Genomic DNA, 22,786 nt, shown 5'->3' with positions numbered 1-22,786 from the left:
CCATGCTTCAATCACTTTTAAGGCTCCCCTGGGTATACTACCATCTGCTCTTTTAGCTATATCTTTAAAAGTCAGCATCTGTTCACATAAAAGTGATGCAGTTTAGTAGATATGCTGTAAGAAGTGGTCAAAATGTTTTCAAATTTGTTTCAGGAAAATGCTAGTAAGAGTTATTTGATCACGTTAAGTAACACCCACTTGAAATAATTTTAAGAACCTGCACTATTTATTCAGGACTGTGGATAATCATGAAATCTTGAGGAAATTATGTATGATACTGCATCAAATGGTAAACACTAGTTAAGAATCAAAAGCTCATAGAGCCGACACTCTCAAATATGAAATTTACCTCGTTCAAATGACTATCAATATCTGATTAGCAAATGTGTAAAATATTCCAGAAACAGTGATAAATACATCAAGCCATGAAGTACAGCATAATTCCAATAAATATCACATCTGGCTCTTAAAAAATTAGGCAAAACATCTTTTTATTCCCTGATACAGACCATTTTTAAATGTGATGAGATTAGTGTAATGAACATGATGTTGAGAGCGTGGAGAGCCTCTTAAGGCTGGCAAACCATCCAGCGCAGCCTGATTAGTCACAAAAATAAGCAAAACATATTGGATACCAAAAATACTATAAAAACCATCAGAGCACCAAAGCCTGTAAGAGGCATTATGGGTATGAGTCGTTACCGGTAGCAGGCTAGATCAAAGCTTACGAGCATAAAGGTAGTAATTACAGCTTCACAAAATCCCTGACCTTGTGCTGTTGAATCGGGATGATGCATCTCCAAACTAGGAGGAATACAGAACTCAGAACAGAGAATCTGGCTTCGCTTACCAACACCCTTGCCACAAATGACCTTAGATCTTAGATCTTGTGATACAAATCTGGCTGCACAAAATGTGTGCAGAATTATTTTGCCTTCCTTTTCTTCTCTTTCTTTAAAACCTCAGTAGAATACCAAGGCCCCAATAAATAAATTATTTTTCGTTTAGGGGTAAAAAGATATTCGAAAAACCTTTGCAGCAATATAATGTTAGTGAACATCCCGACTCTGCCCGCGCTGCTGTGAGTAGCATTTAGATATGTTAATATGTGCTGTGCGTTTACCTCTCAATAACAAAATAAACAACAAAAACGACAGTGAGAAAAAAAACAGTTAGGAAATCGTTTGATCATAGCGAACTGGATATGTTTGCACCAGCTTTGCAATGCGGCACTCCAAGTCACTTCACGTCACGTTCATTTATATAGCACTTTACACAATAGACTGCTTCAAAGCATTCAGCTTTACAGTATTAAAAATGAAAATCAGTGTCAGTGTCGCTTTTAACTAGAAGATCCATTTCAATTTCTACTATGAAGCATCTTTTCAATGTGTTTGTGTTCATGTTTTACTTGTGTCTCACCTTGACGGACAGAACGGAAAAAAAAAAAAAATGAACCAAAGAAGATTTTCATGTCAAAGAAAGCAGAGCCTCAGCTCACACCTATTACATATTCACCACGGACCAATGGTAGTTTGAAGTGTTTATTATCCAGAGCAAACTATTCTGTAAAGTTCTCTTTGGCAAGCCGTACTCCAGAAAAAAATTCCATTTTGACCTCGTTCTTTGATTTCACTTGAAGTATATCGGGGCCTTTATGGTTTTTTACATTGTTTACAGTGAAGTTGCACATTTAGCCTATTAAGGTGTGATCACGTTAGCGAAATTTCAGCTAAATTTCCATTTCGTCACTACTGTCGTTATATCACTTTCAAACCACTTGGTAAGCGTGGCGAATCCACATGACTAACTTAAACCTGTTGTGAAATCTTTCATATTCTTATTGAAATAACTGCATTTCGCCAGTGAAAATTTGGTGAACAACATTAAATGGGACTGCTCCTTCAAGTGACCTATTTAAGTTAAAGTCACAGATAGTTCACTCCAAAATGAAAATTGTGTCACCATTTCCTCACCCCCTCATTTCAAACCAAATGCTTGATTTTCTTTTTTTCTGTGGAAAGTCAATGGTTAGCAAAACTGTTTGGTTATTTCTTCAAATGATCTTTTTTTGTGTTCCGCAGAAGAAAGCTTTGAGCAACATGAGGTTGAGTAAATGATGGTAATTTTCATTTTTGAGCGAACTATCCCTTTAAGTATTACATGCCCTTCTTATGCATTAAAGTGTAAGATTTTGAGTACCGGACTATTCTTCTTGAAGCTCATGTCGTAGCTTCTCTATCTGATGATCTCGTTCACATCTGCAAAGCTGACTGAGAGAAGAGCAGCAGGGCTGGAGCCAGGGCTTCCATATCATTTGGAGAGGGGAAAGCTGTATTGGGACGGGCTTCAGACTCTGTGTATGACGGCTTACTGCTGCCCTTATGACCTCTAGAACTGAGTAGAACTGGGGCTCAGTGTCTGGACTTAGGGGGGTGCTTTCTGACGGGTCTCTCGACAGGTCATAAAGCAGCGGAGGGTCATGGAACGTGATAAATGGCTTGATGCAGAAGCAGATATGAGTGTGGAAGCACGCAGAGCTGTTCTCTGGGTAGAAGTCAGGTGTAAAGAAAAAGGCCTTCCAGATTGCACTACCTAGAAAAACAGGGAAACTAGTTTTAAAATCATCATCTCGCTTATCTATCCATGTATCACAGATTATTATATATATATATATATATATATATATATATATATATATATATATATATATAGTAATTATTAAGATGATCAATATAGTAATTAGTTGCTTCATAAGAGTGTAGAAGGGTGGGTGTGCAATTAGGACTCACTGTTAGGCGGGTGCCATCGGACAGCATTCAGTTCGGCATTGCAGTAATGAAACATGAATTCATGTTCAGAACGCTCCACTTGCCCTTGCAGCAGAGGCAAGAGATCATGGCCATCAATGACTCTGTAATGGAAACAAGTTGTAACGTACTGCAATTACTAGCCTATTTAGTGAGTCTATTTAGTAGTTTGGGTGGCCAAAATTCAAACATCATTATTCTATATATTAACTAGCTAATTTGGGCATTTGTTCATCTTATTAAGTGACTGAAAACACAATTGAATCTATTGATTTCTGTACATCCAAATATTTCAATGCATCTCTCCATTAGTGGATTCTGCACCTTGTATCTGTTGTGTCAGTAACCAAATCCTTGAGTGGCAGATTTTGTTGCTAGGCGACAGATTCTCACCTGTCACTGGGTATGAAAGCACCAGCTAAATTCAGCACCGTGGGGAAAATATCCATGTTGCTAGTGGGCTCATCAATGACCTTCCCGGCAGGCAAGACACCTGGCCAATGAAGAATCCCTGGTATCCGAATCCCACCTTCCCAATTGGTCGACTTGCCAGCTGCTCGAGAGAGGGCATGAAGAAACAGAGCGAGTGAAATCGCACATTGTTACTGTTCACCTTTAAAACTGAAAATAATACTGAAATGTGATGCTTTGTTCACATGGATGGGCAAACCCTCGGGCAGAATACCTTTGTATATGCTGTTATAACCCCCGTGCATTTCTCCGTGGATGGAAATCTCTTCCAGGTGAGGCCCCTGATCTGAAGTCATGTACACCAGAGTATTTTGCTTCAAGTTTAAGCGCTCCAGGGTCTGCATGATTTGACCTAAGAACAGCAACAGCATAGTGAGAAGTCAGACTGACAATAAGATTAATATTAAAATACTAAAAACCAACCTATAACTACTAAAAAAAAAAAGTTTTTTAGTGCAATGTAGTACTGGACTGATTTACCTTAAACATTCTTGTTTGGGGTTTGTTTAAACCCATAACACTAAGGTATAAACTTTTTCATTTCATTCAGCAATTCATTTACACGTAGCACACACTTTTATTTAACTAACTTACAATTGAGACACAATAAGCAGTTTTTTTGTGTTTATAGAAAGTGCTCTGATTACATTTTATGTGATTTTAGTTTAAGTGTTGACCAAAGAGGTGTATCTTTAGTTGTCTCTTGAAGGTTGTGACTGTTTTAGCAGAACAGTGAAATGATGATGAAAGCTTATTCTACCAGTTCCGTTGAAAAAACTTAAAGGGTTAGTTCACCCAAAAATGAAAATTCTGTAATTTATTACTCACCCTCATGCCGTTCCACACCCGTAAGACCTTTGTTCATCTTCAGAACACAAATTAAGATATTTTTGTTGAAATCTGATGGCTCTGTGAGGCCTCCATAGGAAGCAATGACATTTCCTCTCTCAAGATTCATAAAGGTACTAAAAACATAATTAAATCGGTTCATGTGAGTACAGTGGTTCAATATTAATATTATAAAGCGACGAGAATATTTTTGGTGCGCCAAAAAAAAACAAAATAACGACTTATTTAGTGATGGCCGATTTCAAAACACTGCTTCAGGAAGCATCGGATCATAAATGAATCAGTGTGTCGAATCTGCTGTTCGGAGCGCCAAAGTCACGTGATTTCAGCTGTTGGCAGTTTGACACGCGATCTGAATCATGATTCGATACGCTGATTCATTTGTGTTCCGATGCTTCATGAAGCATTGTTTTGAAATCGGCCATCACTAAATAAGTTGTTATTTTGTTTTTTGTGGCACACCAAAAATATTCTTGTCGCTTTATAATATTAATATTGAACCACTGTACTCACATGAACCGATTTAAATATGTTTTTAGTACATTAAAGGTGCCCTAGAATCAAAAATTGAATTTATCTGGGCATAGTTAAATAACAAGAGTTCAGTACATTGAAAAGACATACAATGAGTTTCAAACCTCATTGCTTCCTCCTTCTTATATAAATCTCATTTGTTTAAAAGACTTCCGGAAAACACGCGGATCTCAACATAACACCGACTGTTACGTAACAGTCGGGATCATTAATATGTATGACCCCGATATTTGCATATATGCCAGCTCATGTTCAAGGCATTAGACAAGGAAAGGCAGTATTAACGTCTGGATCTGTGCACAGACAAGGTAAGCAGCAAGAACAACAGCGAAAAATGGCAGATGGAGCAATAATAACTGACATGATCCATGATATCATGATATTTTTAGTGATATTTGTGAATTGTCTTTCTAAATGTTTCATTAGCATGTTGCTAATGTACTGTTAAATGTGGTTAAAGTTACCATCGTGTATTCACGGAGACAAGAGCCGTCACTATTTTCATTTTTAAACATGTGCAGTCTTGTATAAGGCATAAACACAACTTCATTCTTTATAAATCTCTCCAACAGTGTAGCATTAGCCGTTAGCCACAGAGCATAGCCTAAAACTCATACAGAATCAAACATAAACATCAAAATAAATACTTTACTCACATAATTCGAAGCATGCATACAGCATGCATGATGAACATCTTGTAAAGATCCATTTGAGGGTTATATTAGCTGTGTGAACTTTGTAAATGCACTGTAATATAGTCGAGAGCTCGTGTGGCAGGGAGCACGCGATTTAAAGGGGCGGCGCTGCCAAAATCAGGGTATAGTTAATGATGCCCCAAAATAGGCAGTTTAAAAAATTAATTAAAAAAAATCTATGGGGTATTTTGAGCTGAAACTTCATAGACACATTCAGGAGACACCTTAGACTTATATTACATCTTGTGAAAAAGCATTCTTGGGCACCTTTAATGGATCTTGAGAGAGGAAATGTCATTGCTCCCTATGGAGGCCTCACTGAGCCATCGGATTTCAACTAAAATATCGTAATTTGTGTTCCGAAGATTAATAAAGGTCTTACGGGTGTAAAACGGCATGAGGGTAAGTAATAAATGACAGAATTTTCATTTTTAGGTGAAGTAATCCTTTAACATACACTACTCTATTCAAACTTTGTTTTGTCAATGTATTTTTAAACTTTCTTCTATAATTGAAATAATTGAAACTGGTGTCATTGCGCAAAAAAAAAAAAAAAAAAAAAAAAAAAAAATGTATTTTCATTCTGATTTGTAATTCGTATTTTTTTTGTTGCATCTGCAGAATTTAAAGGGATTGTTCACCCCAAAATGAAAATTCTGTCATGACATTTTCTTTCTTTCTTTCTTTCTTTCTTTCTTTCTTTCTTTCTTTCTTTCTTTCTTTCTTTCTTTCTTTCTTTCTTTCTTTCTTTCTTTCTTTCTTTCCTTCCTTTGTAAAAACACATCTCTTTAACCTGGCACACGCATAAGACATTATCTACTTCTATAATTCAAATCATGTAAATTGTTAGGCTGCATAGATTGAATAGCCGGAACCAGGAACACTTCCCATAACACCTGATGTATTCGATACATCATAAGAAGAATGGCGTCTACGCTAATATTAGTCTCTCTCTGTTTATCCTGAGGTTTGACGTAGTCTGCCAGATCCAGGCCGTATCCAGTTGAGATGAAGGACCTGCGCCTAGACACAATGAAAACACAGCCAACTAAGTGTCAACTAAACTATCCCCTGTGAAGGCCTCCTTCCCTTTCCTTTCCATATGTATAGATAAAATGTTATAAAATTATTCCAGTTTGCATAGATCTGCAGACACGACTAGTTTTTCTGCATTATGCGGACCAGACAAGTAATTTGGCAATATCACTTTGTAAAAAAGACTAAGCGTCTGCGCACATACACACTTAAACGTGCAAACCTATAGACTAAACACGTAAATGAACAGCAAGAATGCATTAAAGGTCTATGGTTTTCAATAGAAAGGGTGTCATTTAAATGGTCCCTAAGTTAATGATTAACAATTTTTACAACGGAAGTGATTTAATCAAAAACCTACTTTAGCGCGATAATAATATTTTCTTAGAGTTGCTGTAAATCCAAAACAATTTTTCTATAATCACTGTGAAGCTGCTTTGAAACAATCTGTATTGTGAAAAGCGCTATATAAATGAAGATGACTTTTCTTTCTTACTTTCTATGACTTTATTCTGCAAAATACAAAAGATCATGAAGAATGTTGCTAAGCAAACAGTTTTGGTTACCATTGACTTCCATTGTATGGATGAAAAACCAGTGAGACATTTAAATGATGACATATTTTTCATGTTTAGGTGAACTATACCTTTAACCCTATTATAGCCACCATTCCACTGCAAAATGGACAAGAGTTCTAATGCAGAACTTCATTTACATAGAACCAAAGCTTAAACTTTGTTATTAAAATTTAAACAAAACATTAACGCTATTATTTTGATGCCTTCAGGAAATGCAAATCTGGTTACTTTTCATTAAATAGTAATTCACCTGTCTGTCAAAAACAGCCATTTATTCTACTAGTCAAAGGTTTTGATACAAGTGACTGAATGTGTTGGATAAGCTCACGCTTTAATACTTGAATAATACTAGACAAAAATAAATTGTGCCTAGACATACATTTCATAAAATATCTTGTTAACTCAAAGACTTAAAAACACAATCCAATTATCTGGTTACCAGCTTGCTGTTTGCAACAGAATCAATTCATTCCTTCTGTTTATTCTCCCAAACACTCAAGTATGACTAAGAGAACTGTCCTTCGCTTAAAAAGGTTCACTGTTATGCAACAGTGATGTCAGTATCCATTCTGTGCTATCCTTATTGCATTTATATGGTAACTACTCATTTTTCAAAAACAAACAAACAAAAAAGGCTTCAAACCATACATTGTGCCCTTTTAAGGGACACTCTCACTGGTTTGTGATAAATTCTTTCTCGGCTCAGCTACCTCAGAAGATAAATTCAGCAAATCTGATAAGTCTGATTAATTAAATGTAAAAACAGCAAAAAGATGTAGTTCAGTTTGAGATAATAGCTTATTACCATGTCTTACAATGTAAGGCCAAAAGTATGTGGCATCTGAACCAGCTAATTGAGGTCTTCAGGATTACTAGAAGCTTCCAGGTAGGTGTTCTGGAGCTGGTTGGAGATACACTCTGCAGAACAGTGGCAATCTAGGAGTGGAGTTCAATGTGCCTTCAAGTGATACTCCACCCAGAAAATGAAAATTCTCATATCATTTACTCACCCTCATGCAGTCCCATGTGCATATGACTTTCTTTCTTCAGAAGAACACAAACAAAGTTTCTGAGAAAAAAAATCTTTACGAGTCCATATAATGCAATTTGATGCTTCAAAAAACACAAAAATTAAATATGACGGGAATCTATACCACCCCAGTTGATGAATCAATGTATTCTGAAGCCAAATGATAGGGGTGTGAGAGTGTGTGTGTGTGTGTGTGTGTGTGTGTGTGTGTGTGTGTGTGTGTGTGTGTGTGTGTGTGTGTGTGTGTGTGTGTGTGTGTGTGTGTAAGAAAATACAATGTACGTGAACTCGTATTAACCAGTCTATGACACTTGGCCAGAAGCAACGCTTTATATTTAAAATGTTTGTATTTTTCTTACACACACCTTAAGTTTTGCTTTAGTAGACAATGATTCATCAACTTGGGTCTTATGGATTCCCTGTTCACTTTGTGTGAGTTTTGAAGCATCTACTTTGGGAATGCCATATTATTGGGAATGCCTTGCATTATATGAACTCACAGAGATGAATTAGTCTTATACAGGTGCTGGTCATATAACTAGAATATCGTGAAAAAGTTCGATTTTTTTATTGTAAATTATTTTTAAAAAAATGAAACTTTCATTTATACTAGATTCCCTACATGTAAAGTAAAACAATTCAAAAGTTGTTGTTTTTTTTGTTTGTTTTTTTTTTTATTTGTTGATTAGAGCGTACAGCTAATGAAAGTCCAAAATCCAGTATCTTAAAATATTAGAATATTTACATTTGTGTTTCATTAAATGACCAGCCCTACAGTATAAATTTCGGGTATCTCTTGTTCTTTGAAACCACACTAATGGGGAAGACTGCTGACTTGGCAATGGTCCAGGAGACAATCATTGACACCCTCCACAAAGAGAGTAAGTTACAGATGGTCATTACTGAATGTGGTGGCTGTTTACAGAGTGATGTATCAAAGCATATTAAATGCAAAGTTGACTAGAAGGAAGAAATTGGGTAGGCAAAGGTGCACAAGCAACAGGGATGACCACAAGCTTGAGAATACTGTCAAGTAAAGCCGATTCAAACACTTGGGAGAGCTTCACAATGAGTCAAATGAAGCCGGAGTCAGCGCATCAAGAGTCACCACACTCGGACATCTTCAGGAAAAGGACTACCAAGCCACTTCTGAAACAGAAACAACATCAGACTGCTTGAAGTCTAGTGTGAAGTTTCTGAAGTCAGTAATGATTTGGGGGAGCCGTGACGTCTGCTGGTGTTGGTCCATTTTGTTTTATCAAGTGCAAAGTCAATGCAGCCATCTTCCAGGAGATTTTGGAGCACTTTATGCTTCCATCTGCTGACAAGCTTTATGGAGATGCTGATTTCCTTTTCCAGCAGGATTTTAGCACCTGCCCACAGTGCAAAAACCACTTCCAAGTGGTTTGCTGACCATGATATTACTGTGTTTTATTGGCCAGTCAACATGCCTGACCCCTGAATCTATGGGATATTTTCCAGAGATAGATGAGAAACAGTCGATCCAACAATATACAGATGATCTGAAGGCTCAATAGTGCCTCAGCAGTGCCACAGGCTGATCACTTCCATGCCACACTTCACTGATGCTGTAATTTGTGCTAGGAGCAAGTCATTTGCTGTAATATGTGCTGCCGACCAAGTATTGAGTGTACAAATGAACATACTTTAAAGAACTAGAACTTTTCTGTTTTGAAAATCCATTTTTTGATTGATCTTAGGAAATATTCTAATATTTTGAGATACTGGATTTTGGACTTTCATGAGCTGTACGCTCTAATCATCAAAATTAAAAAAGAAAAAGAAAAAAAAAAAACTTTACTCTACATGTAGGGAATCTAGAATATATGAAAGTTTCATTTTTAAAAATAATTTACAATAAAAAAAATGAACTTTTTCACGATATTCTAATTATATGACCAGCACCTGTACATGTAGGTCAGCAGAAGGGTAAATTATATATAAATGATGAGAGAAATTTTATTTTTGGGTGAAGAATCCTTTTAATATGGAGTCGGCCCCATTTAACAGCTTTCTTAAAAGGTTAGTGAAAATTATCCCATAATATACACTTCAGGGTGAGTAAATGACTTTCTTCCTTCATCCAAACACAATATTGGAGTTATATTAAAAAATATCCTGGCTCTTCTAAGCTTTATAATGGGAGTGAATAGTAAGTGAGATTTTGAAGCTCAAAAAAGAAAATCCATCCATCCATCTTAAAAGTAATCCATACGACTCCAGGGCTTCCAAAGCTTGGAAGAGCTGAATGTTTTTTAATATAACTCTTATTGTGTTTGGCTAGGCAAACTATCCCTATCCCTATCGGCTATGGAGTGCACAAATTCAAGCATGGTAGTCAAGGGGGTGTCCACACACTTTTGGCCATATAGGGTACTTGCTTTTAAATTTATCTGTGACAAGGCAAAGTCAAAAGTCATTCAGTACCTACACTCCAGTCTACCTCCATGACTGCATCACCATAGAGGCCATGCTGGCTTTTCCCCCTGAAGAGAGGAGAGGCAAAAAGTCCAGTGTGGACTTGAATGAATGAGAAGAAGAGCAAGAAAGGCCTCTCTGAATTCCTGTGGAAAAAAAACAACAAAAAAAAACCCTTAATGTTTCATCCTACATTACCATTGGACAAACAAAGCACATTATTTCAGGGTTGTATTATCCCATCAGATCAAGGATCAGAGCCTGGCTGAAAGGGATTTGCTTTCATGTGAGTTTTCATAAGGATTTATTGATGACATGTCTTACAGTGCCTTACAATACATAAAATAGTGCAAGAAGAGAATCATTTAATATAAGAATATTTCATTGGTTCTGCAGATGAAACCACAATTTCCCAACAAACTGATTCTCTGTGATACAGGTAAGAATTGAGGTCGAGAGATACTGTATTTCAATAAAACAAATTCTGTCATTATTTTCTCACCCACATGTCATCTTAAGCCCTTATAACTGACTTTCTTCCACGGAGCACAAAATGACAAATTTTGAAGATTTTTTTTTTCATAAAATAAATTGGAACTAGTGCGTTCAAACTTCAAAGGACACAAAAGAACCATTACAGTATCATAAAAGTGGTCCATATGATTTTAAATCCATTTCAGATCTTCTGAAGCCATGCAATAAACCTTGGTCATTTTTCACTGAAAATTATACTTTTATGGTGCGTTTGTGTCTTTTTAGAAGCTTGAAAGCCTTGAAGCTGGAATACAGACTTGTGCAGATTTGGGGCAGTCAGAATTAACAGATTTCAGGAGACCCTATGCCAGGGGTTCTGACAGTAACGCTTGTTAATAATAAGATTATTAAAGTTTATAGGTTGATAATGTTTTGATTCTTTATTGTTCTTTCTAGTTGTGTTCTTTTGCACTTTAATGTTCAAGGTTCATTTTATATTAGAATACAATATATGTTATAATCAAATTATTAACATAATTGTTATTACTGTTTTTGTTTTGTTTTTTTTCTTTTCTTTATGTTATTGAGAGCACATCACTGCAGTTTATATTTTCAACCTGCATTTTTCTAATGTAATTCAATACTGTGATAAAAGTTTCAGCAGTTATTGTGATATGAAAATTTTATACGTCACATACATAACTGTGCCTGGCTGTATCTCTATATATTGTAATAAAATGAATAATCCTTAAGAAAGCTTTAGTCCCATGCCATAAAAATCATATTATTATTATTATTCTATTACAAATATTTCAGTATAATATATTTTTTATGAGAAGCAAACAGACATAAGATGTTTTTAACAAACTTTGTGCTTAAAACAAACAAAACAATCTGCCAATAAACTCAGAAAAATAAACAAAGTTTGCTTTAAAAAAAAAAAAAAAAAAAAAAAAGTTTGCTGTTGGTAGGCGGGCCTCATTTTTAAAATCCGCTCAAGGTCTAAGGCTGACCCTCCGTGTATGATGGGCACATCTGTTTTTAGTTTTGTTTTTTTAGGTTCAGACTGAATCCATTTAGACAGAGGATTTCAAACTTGTTTGATATTTTGAGCCAATTTTAGGACACATACTGTTTTCTTTTGTCATGAGTCTCCTAGAAGCAACAAGGCGCATGTTTCTGCATGAGTTTGTATTTGGAACAACTTAAAATTCTGGACGTGCGTGATCCTCAATTGTTTAGGGCAGTTTTTAAGCCCAGCTTTTCTCTATAACCATTTTCAAAGTCAGCAAGTGTATGATTCCTGGTGTTTTAAGTTCTGTTCTGAATTTAAATTAAAAAGATGTGCAGTGTACTTCAACATTTCTTTCCCCCATTCATTGTAGTTGCAAGAGCGACCTGTATACTCTTCAAAATATATCCTTTTATGTACCACAGAGAAAAGAGAGTAATACAGGTTTAGAATGAAAATGAGTACATGACAGAATTTCATTTTTTGGGTGAAGTCAGAGGGTTAATGAAATTAATAAGGCAAAGGCTTTAGCAAGAACTTCGGTTTCAATACAGACCTTTCAAAATGGATTGACAATTTCCTTTGATATTATTTCAGTCACTGCATTTGCTAAGCTCAAACTGAGTACCTACGAAAGCTTTTTGTACTTTAACATGGATATAAAAAGTAGACACATACCTTTCCAGATACTCTATGGCTTCACTGGTCATCCTTTGAGTGAGGTTCTCTGATGTATATGGTTGCTCAACAATCTCCGTCCCTCGCATGACAAAGCAATTTAGATTGGGGAATGTGTATAACACCGCACCAAAGACACTCACCAATACCCCTACCAGGACCAGAAAACCAAAAACTACCTTCCTGGTCACAGTTATTGTCCCTTTAATATGGAGTAACACCAGGGAAACTAGACCAATACCAAGGGCTTTATATGGAATGTGATCATGGACGTGATGCAAGACAGAGCCATGTCCAGGCTGGCAGTCCCGAAGGTGCGTCATAATAGTGCCATAGAAGTAGTCAAAGCCATGAGATTTAGGATGGTGGCAGTAGTCGGCACTGTCTTCACAGTTGAGACCCAGGTGCCATTTCCCTAAAAAAAAAAATAAAAAAAAATGCATTAGTATTGAAGGTTTCTTATTCTAACGTTCATTCAATGGCCACGTTCACACAGCAGCAGAATACGGTTGTCTGTTCTGTATTTGAGTCCCTACGTTCACACAGAGTTCAGTTATTTATGGGAGTGACAACCGCACAAACGAACGCACATCTGTAAATTTTCAGGACTCACCAATCGTACTGGACAACTAGATGTCTGTCACATCATACAGTGGGAGAGAGGCGCTCTGCGCTGCACAAACACAAGTCTGCCGTGTGTTGCGGGTTTTCGTGTAGTTGTGCTTTCGGTAACTTGAAAAGATGGAGATATGAGTTCTGTGTCATCTGAAGGTTTTGGATCCAATCACCGGAGCTGCTCAAGCCAGTTTTAGTTCTACCTTCGCATGACTCAAATGCTCTGCTCTCCATAAAAGCTACTGTTGGTTAATGAAGATTTGACAGAAGAACTCACAGTTCTATTGGACTCTTGTCATGTCGAAAGTTTTATGGACGTCACCATCTTTGATATTACGTGGGTCACTGCCGTTTTGGTTACTGGTAAGAGATCAAGGGCTTAAGTCCCGTTGCACATTCATACAGACAGAATTTGAGGAAGGTACTCAGTTTGAGCTTAGCAAATGCAGTGACTGAAATAATATCAAAGGAAATTGTCAATCCATTTTGAAAGGTCTGTATTGAAACTGAAGGTCTTGCTTAAGCCTTTGCATTATTAATTTCATTAACCCTCTGACTTCACCCAAAAAAATGAAATTCAGTCATTACGTACTCATTTTCATTCTAAACCTGTATTATTCTCTTTTCTCTGTGGTACATAAAAGGATATATTTTGAAGAGTATACAGGTCGTTCTTGCAACTACAATGAATGGGGGGAAAGTATTCTTGTCACCGGATTCCACCAAAGCATTTTTAATCTTCATGCACACAATAATAATTTTTATATTGTAATCCTTTATTTTTAATATTTGGCATGTTTATGTGCTGCTGCACGTCCCTGTGTGTAATAAGCAGAACGTACGTGCCTATAGGCACATATTACTAACGCGCTCTTTAAATAACAAAAAATATATATCTATATTGCGCCATTGACTTTAGACCAGGTTTCAGTTGGTCGATGGCACAGTCTATTTCAGTTGCCTCAAAATAGCAACGCACCAACAATGCACCTGAACAAACCTTGTTTTGGGCACACAAATGGGTGCAAATGCATTTGCTATTTAAACAATGTGGTGCAGGACGTGAAAATGATAACTGCGTCAGGCTGAAACTAGCAAAAAACACTTGTCACGCCTAGCACCGCATTGCACCGGGTGTATGATAGGGCCCTATATCTCACTATAGAAAATGGCTCAGTCATAATATTTAAAAAAAAAAAAAAAAAAAAAAAAGTTATTTAAAATTATTATCATTATTATTATTCAAATTGCTTGGCTTCCTAAAAACACAAGTGTGAATGTAATGTGAACTGAGATGCTATTGCAAATAAAAGGAAGTTTGAAGACCAGGTACAAGTCAATACAAAGTTATTGTTTTACCCATGTTCAATTTGGTCATCGAAAATTAGTTAAACCTATTATCTTTGCTCTCTAAAGTGGACAAGATTGATTCAAGGACCTCCATGTATTTAGCTGCCATGTAGTTACTTGCATTCATCTCACCATCTTCTTCAAATTTTTTCACACATGCACCAGCAAACAACAAATTTTCCAGGTTTGCCAGAGACAACAGACTCACAAAAATCAAACAATACCTTTCGGTCTTTCTCTCACCCCTTGGGTGTTAAAGTCGGCTTTGAGAAATGTCATTTTCAGTGTGTCTGCTTATTTAAACAATCTGCTTCTCTGCACATCCTCTCAGAATGGAGAAGGGACAAGCAGATTCCTTCAGGATGTGCCTTTGTCTTTTGGGCCTAATGGCCTCGACATGGGTTGTTAATCTCTTGGGGTTATTGCAAATGACAGAGTTTGCAAGACCCTTTATTTCTAAGAACTGCAATCTAGTGAGCACCAGTTTCACTGAGGAAAGTCGATAAACATGAGAACTCATTTGCTGACAGCCCGAGTTTGAGGGCAGAACAGTGAAGAGGTTATGGCCACCATAATTTTAATGGAGAAACATGAATTATCTTGAATTATTCTCCTTTTTTCTGGTGTTGAAACTCACACTGCATTCTGGTCAGATCAGACAACACCACAGAGGTGTAATGCATAAATCAGCAGGGGGACAACCACTTGCCACAGCTGCACAGTTTGGCAGTTAAGTGGAGGAATGCACATTCCCATTCATTATGTGTGACACTAATCAACTGGTGACTCAAGTGTGAGAGAGATACGGATATGCCATTTTATAAAGGACGTACTTCGTTTAAAAAAAATACTAAAACCATCCTGGGATCTAACTGTGGAACACACTCCCTCAATCCCCTTTTGAACCAAACACTGATTTCCTACAAAAGATGAAAAGCATCTACTTTTCCTAAAGACAGCTTTAGAGCTTGCACTGTTTCTTGCAAAGTGAGTCAGCAAGCTGCATGCTCCATCACCGTACCCCACATTTGTCCCTAAGATGAGCCACTAATTCTTTAACTGCCGTCTGTGGAGCTGCTGGCTTTTCATCCAGTAGTATATCATGTGGTATCACTGATTTTGATACACATGACAATACAAAAAAAAAAATAGATTAAAAAAAAGAAAGAAAAAAAAGATGCATCATAAATTATCTAAATGTGTTTTGGCGCAACCATCTGCTTATTCCATTTTCTCACAAAAGGTGCTTTTCCTTGCAATTGTTTAATGTGTCAACAACATATAGTGAGATACAACATACAGCCAGATATAAAATTTCATATCTAAAATTTATAATAAATATTGAGAAAACTAGTGGGTGGGTGGATGGATGGGTCTTTAGTATTGATGTAACAATTTTAATGAAATATAGAAATAATACAATAAAATGGTATGTGTTTTAACATTCTAACTTTCAATCTTGGATTATTTTATAAGTATAATTTTTTTAAAACTAATAGCAAGAAAAAATGGCTGGACATCCTTTTGTCCCATGTCTCGAGAATCAGTTATATTAAATTACATTAGCGCAAGCTTGTAACCCCAGGATGGCTTAAGCAATCATTCTACATTATGGACGTGCTATATAATCAGTCCAAAGATATAAGCGTCAAGTTAACTTGAACATCACTGCACTTAATTATGAGATTTTAAAGGCTGTATATTACTGCACCATTCGGTTGTAAGTCCAATGTTTAAAAATAAATTTATATATAATTTATTAATTTGATTAATACAAACTATGAAAAGATGATAGCACAACCACTGGAATACCCGAATTCTGGAATGTAGAGCGGTTTATAATTAGATATTTTAAAAGGGTACTTCACCATTGGCAAAAGAAAGCTTTTTCCATAGTGTTCCATTTTTTGCCATAATGCTGTTTAAAGAGAAGACAAAGTACAATACAATTTTCAATGATAAACCTACCCTTACAAATAACCGTTCTGTTGATAACCCTCCGCCGATCCGACTATCGGTAGGCAGGGATACAAAAATGTGGAAGTATAATCTGTAGTTTTCATGAAAGCCCTGGAGCTGTCAGAAGTTTTGGATTTTTTCCTGACAAATAATCATGAATTTCTCAGTCCAGGGGCCTTGTGTATAAAACTTTATGTAGATTTCATCCCAAAAGTGCATGTATGCACAAAAACTAGATTTTACCAGAACCTGTGCAAAATTCCCTTTATAAAACCCAGTCAGCAGAAGATTGTGAGAACATGCATTTCCACCCCATCTCTTCCCCGAAATAACCATATGGAGCTTACAACGCCTAGTTTTACTATGCATATCCTCATCTGCATATCATTTCCATATGCATATTCCCATCCACGTGATATCATGTTTAATAGTACAAGACGTTAGGAAAATATGCCATCTGTGCAGTACATTAGATTGCTAAAAATCATTTAGTAAGCTTGTGTTGTTTTAGAATATCAAAATATCTGAAAAAGCAAAATTGTATTAAATACTTTTCAGAGAAGAGTTATTCTCATTTTTTTCTTTTTTCCACTGGCCAAATAGTATTAATTTAAACAAATAAAATGTATGTAATTTTGCCTATAAGGTAAACAGCATGTCATTGACAAAACATTTTAAAAGTAAAACATGCAAATCTTACAGTTTACTTTAAATTCTATGCTTTAAATGCTTTAAAGACCTGCACATGACATCAACAGCACACCTCCATGCAGCAGTGGTTGTACAGTTTTGTCATCAAACCTATTAAAATGGCCAATGGACCGTTCTACCATCGAACAAAAGTGAGCATCATTGATCATTGTTCTATGAGTTCTGCAATTTAGTTTAAAGAATAATTATCATGCGTCTAGTACTCTTCGCCGCCGTTAAAAAGCAACATGCCACAGGAAAAGCATATCCACTACAAATATTTCTAAATTCATATAATTTTTGTTTAACTTTCTAATTCTTATAATGACTTTATGTAATTTCAGTGCTTAACTCCAGAATGCCTGCACAAGGTTTAGAGTGTGCAGACAGTGCACTAATGTTTACGCTAAATTAATTTTTTATAAATCTGGATATGTGCGTGGAAAATTGCATACGCACAATTCAATGCCTTTTTTGTGCATACGCAACGTTTATACGCCCCAGGTAACACAGAGAATGAGAAAATGTTGTTTGTTTATATATACTACTGACATAAAAATACAAAGTATGGGTTGATAATCGGTGAAGTTACACTTTAAGGTACGGTATATCTCCAGTTCTTTTACAATACTGGTTTCACCACACTTCCCCCATTGCAGTCAAAAAGAAAAAGATATATGCTAAGGTTTGTGCAATGGTAGGTGAAGGCAGGGACAGGAGGTGGAGCTCCCGTGTCATTGCCGTGACCTGCCGGTCAGCCACCACATGTATTGTTGTTGATCACGTCCAAGGCATTTCCCACTGTGACATACTGTACAGGACTCTGTTACTAGATAACCAGGTTTGTGAAAGTAACATACCAATTACAGCAGTGGAATAGCCTTGCCCTTTGACAGCCTTCGCAAAGCTGATTTCCTCTTGTGGAAGGCCTCCTGATGATGCAGAAAAGAGAAAAACTCCCATACGGCCTTGTGCTGCCATACCTATGCCGTCAAAAAAAAAAAAAAAAAAAAAAAAAATCATGTGCACATGAACTATTTTTAAGGTGTCATAGTTAAATGTTACAATATTTATTTACAAAGGTAATAACAGTAAAATATGCATAATTATGCTGTAAGTGCATCTATAATCACATTGTTAACCCTTCTTTTACACCTACCCATATATACTAAACCTGTCCCTAACCTTGCCCGTATCTAATCTCAATAGCAGCAAAAGTGTTTTGCAATAGAACATGAATACAAGCTGCATTTACATGGACCCTAATAAACCAATTGTAATTGGACTAGTAGCCCAGTCAGAATAAAAAAGTAACAAAGTCAATCGGAATGAATTTATGCACAGTTGAACAAAAGATGAATAAAGGTTTTACGGGTGTGGAACGACATAAGGGTGAGTACTTAATGACAGATATTTCATTTTTGGGTGAACTAACCCTATAATTCTAACCTCTGTGCCCCTTATTACTACTACTACTAATATAAAAACATGAAACAGGACAAATAATAATAATAATATTATTTGTCCTGCTATTTAGCATAAATCTCTCACACACAGAAGTGTTTTAAACACATATCTCAACAATGCTTTAAAAGCAGCACATATTGCTTATTTCAGCAATAACTGCAGGACTGACCTGATCGGATAGGGTATCTGCCTGTGAGGAAGGCTGCCCTGCTGGGAGTGCAGAGCGGCGCAGCAGCTATGTGTTGGGTCAGTTTCACCCCTTCCAGGGCTAGTCTGTCAATGTTAGGCGTCCTGCAGGCCAGGACAACCACAATAAAACACAGTCTCATTATGCTTGCGAGAGAGATGTCTATTCATATGGGACCAAAATATTATTCATCTTTGAAACATATATGAACCCATCAAAAGGAAATTTCCCTGCATGTCAAATCTACTTTGCTTGCATAGGCAACATTTAATTCTGTGGGAACTGACTTGACACTGCATCATATGCAGAGAACATAACAGCTAAAATGTAGGAGATATTCACATAACATGTCTATAGGCAGCCAGCTAGTGGATTTCCTGGTAGAAAATAAAGGTAACAAACTGAATTTTATTAATAAACCTGAGGGTTGTGTTTCCGTAGCATCCAAGGTCTCCAATTCCCAAATCATCCACCAACATAAAGACAAAATTAGGTTTTGTACCACTCTGTGCATTAGTACAGGGAAGCAGGCCAAGAGTGCACAGGATCCATAGAAGGGATTTCATTATACACCCTGGAATAGAAAGAAGTTAACAAAAACAGAAAAAAGAAGAACAAAGAACATTTTGTGTCCTCAAACTGAATAAAAACTACAAATAAGATATAGGGGTCTAGTTTAAAGGGTAAGTTCACTCAAAAATGAAAATTCTGTCATTAATTACTCACCCTCATGCCGTTCCACACCCGTAAGACCTTCGCTCATCTTCGGAACACAAATTAAGATACTTTTGTTGAAATCCGATGACTCAGTGAGGCCTGCATAGCCTACAATGACATTTCCTCTCTCAAGATCCATTAATGTACTAAAAACATATTTAAATCAATTCATGTGAGTACAGTGGTTCAATATTAATATTATAAAGCGACGAGAATATTTTTGGTGCACCAAAAAAACAAAATAAGGACTTATATAGTGATGGCCGATTTCAAAACACTGCTTCAGGAAGCTTCGGAGCATTATGAATCTTTTATGTCGAATCATGATCCGGATCGCGTGTCAAACCGACAAACTGATGCAGTGTTTTGAAATCGGGCTTCACTACTGTATATAATTCGTTATTTTTATTTATTTATTTATTTTTGGCGCACCAAAAATATTCTTGTCGCTTTATAATATTAATATTGAACCTACGGAAGAGGATTAGGGCCAAGCAATAATAAAAAAATAAAACCATCTCGAGATTAAAGTTGTTAAATTTCAAGAAAAAACTCGTTAAATTTCGAGAAAAAAGTCGAAATAAAATGTTGAGAATAAACTCGTTAAATTACGAGAATAAAATTGTTAAATTTCAAGAAAAATGTCGAGATAAAATGTTGAGAATAAACTCGCTAAATTATGAGAAAAAAGTTGTTAAATTACGAGAACAAATTTGTTAAATTATGAGAAAAATGTCGTTAAATTTCGAAAAAAATTCAAGATAAAATGTTGAGAATAAAGTCATTAAATTATGAGAATAAAGTCATTAAATTATGAGAAAAAAGTCGTTAAATTACGAGAACAAATTCGTTAAATTACGAATTTGTTCTCATAATTTAACGACTTTTTTCCAACTTTAATCTCGAGATGGTTTTATTTTTTTATTATTGCTTGGCCCTAATCCTCTTCCATATGAAGCACTGTACTCACATCAACTGATTTAAATATGTTTTTAGTACATTAATGGATCTTGAGAGAGGAAATGTCACTGCTGGCTATACAGGCCTCACGGAGCCATCGGATTTCAACTAAAATATCTGAATTTCTGAATTGGTGAACTAACCCTTTAAGGCCAAAGAGGTATACTGTTGTTTAATTACTATGGATGATCACTGGAAGCCAGTGTTGTTTCATTACCATATGCACAGTAGTATTTATTAACATTTTGAACCTTTTATTTCTATATTTTCATATACATATATATATATTTCTATATTTTCATATTTTCATATTCATTTGTTGCATACCTTTGTCATTTTTATGAGTTTATGGGGGGTATTTCTATTTTGCTTTCATTTATTTTTATTTTAGGTTTATTTCAAGTCATCTTAGTAGCCTACTTGAACTTATTTTGTTTTTGTTAGTTGACAACATTTGACATTTTTTCAAAGAAATCAATATTTGAGTAGAACATTTTTTAAGTTCAAGTCTAATATTGTCTTTTACTTTATTTCAATTACCAAATACGATATAGTTTTAGTTTTTGTTAAGCAACACTGCTGGAGCCTCGAAAAAAACTGCTGAATGGTAGTCAGTAACATTATGAGAGTTTAAAAACAATATATAAGTCACTACTGAGTGCACGAGTGCAATGACCGCTCGTGTATCTACAATAGGTTACCTATATAATCCAATTTGTGCATTCCTAAATACTGAAATGCTGAACTAGCATATACAACACGTTTTAAATACAGACTAAATATTATATTTTTTCATCCTAAGACGGACTGTCTGCCGTAGCCTACCTGATACACCCGGGACGAGAAAGAAATCATCTGACGGCTGACAGAAACATTTCTCTACAGATGGCAGTTAACGCATAACATGCTCTAGTCCAGTGTAAACAAACATTATGTTCACGATATAAGGAAGCTGCTGAGCACAAGATCACGTGCTTCAAGCATGTTCGCGCATTGATTGGTCAGCTGCTAGCGAGGAAATGACTTTTTATAGCCCAATTAACAATTTTGACCTTTAATCTTTTATATGTCCAAAACAAAGCACTTTCAGCTTCACTCGAATAAAATACTAAAATAAAATGCCTACGAGGGACCCGGAAAGGTCAGGCATTTGCGATGTTGTACCTGTTCCATGCATTCTCTGCTTAGCAGCAGTCATTTTCTCCCAGACAAAATGGTCTTTGTTTCATGCTTCTCCTAACATGTAAGAAAGACTTTCATTTTTGTTTACCTGCCGCAACATACTTAGAGATCATACTTATAGATTTTCAGTGAAATAGCGCCACCTCTTGCTCGTTTTTAATACAAAAGAAAGCCACTCCACCCTGCATCAGTATCGTCTACCGTTTTCATGACAGTTAAGAGATCTGCTATGACAAGCCTGTCAAAACACTGTTTGCAAACGATAATCCCGTCGCATATTAGCATAATATTTAAATTTTAACTTTTAAAGCTGGCACATCAGAGACTGACAGAAATTGCTCTGAAATTAGCTCTTTTGAGGTTTATCTCATTGTGCTGGGATAGTGTGAGTTGATGGTGAATGAGCTCCCTCAGTGGAAATGTGTTTTGAGTTTTTTCTCTTTTATATTAGGCTTAGTAGGATGCAATGTCAGCCTACAGATCTATTTCATACAAACTGCAGCAGTCTCATGCTGTTCAGCTCAGGAATATTCTGGGTTCAGCAATCGACACCTCTTGTGGCGTAATGATTGCCAAATATTAAATGAGTTCTTCCTTTAAAAAAATAAATAAATAAATAAATAAAAACAGGATACAGCGAGGCACTGGAAGTGGAAGTGACTGGAACCATGTTAAAATTCTCACAATTTAACAACTGCCTTGACAACATAATGCCTAACAATGACTAAACGCACAACACCATCATGTTAAAGTGTTAGTTCACCCAAAAATGAAAAGTCTGTCATTTATTACTCACCCTCATGCTGTTCCACACCCATAAGACCTTCGTTCATCTTCAGAACACAAATTAATATATTTTGAAATCATTGTTGAAATCAGATGGCTCAGTGAGGCCTGCATAGCCAGCAATGACATTTCCTCTCTCAAGATCCATTAATGTAATAAAAACATATTTAAATCAGTTCATGTGAGTACAGTGGTTCAATATTAATATTATAAAGCAACAAGAATATTTTTGGTGCGCCAATATAGCTTAATATGATCATTTGAGTTT

At 36.0% G+C, this 22,786-nt stretch overlaps 1 protein-coding gene across 3 annotated transcripts; it reads right to left on the bottom strand.

Moving 5' to 3' along the window:
* Positions 1-474: 474 nt before the first annotated feature.
* Positions 475-21,826, bottom strand: sts (steroid sulfatase (microsomal), isozyme S). 3 transcript variants are annotated; one of them, XM_048197162.1, is made up of 10 exons: positions 21,715-21,826; positions 19,294-19,447; positions 18,856-18,977; positions 18,080-18,202; positions 12,606-13,020; positions 10,451-10,587; positions 3,496-3,633; positions 3,204-3,363; positions 2,793-2,914; positions 475-2,595 (listed from the first exon to the last, which is right to left on the bottom strand). In XM_048197162.1, the coding sequence occupies exons 1-10, from the start codon at positions 21,746-21,748 to the stop codon at positions 2,207-2,209; spliced, it is 1,794 nt and encodes a 597-aa protein (XP_048053119.1). In that variant the 5' UTR covers positions 21,749-21,826; the 3' UTR covers positions 475-2,206. The 3 variants fall into 3 exon arrangements, with proteins under 3 accessions (XP_048053119.1, XP_048053120.1, XP_048053118.1); XM_048197163.1 differs by lacking the exon at positions 21,715-21,826 and adding an exon at positions 21,376-21,532; XM_048197161.1 differs by lacking the exon at positions 21,715-21,826 and adding an exon at positions 19,600-19,651.
* Between the last annotated feature and the right edge of the window lie 960 nt (positions 21,827-22,786).

Source organism: Megalobrama amblycephala, linkage group LG7 (genome assembly GCF_018812025.1).
Source record: "Megalobrama amblycephala isolate DHTTF-2021 linkage group LG7, ASM1881202v1, whole genome shotgun sequence".
Taxonomy (NCBI): domain Eukaryota; kingdom Metazoa; phylum Chordata; class Actinopteri; order Cypriniformes; family Xenocyprididae; genus Megalobrama; species Megalobrama amblycephala.
This window is presented reverse-complemented; position numbering and strand designations above follow the sequence as displayed.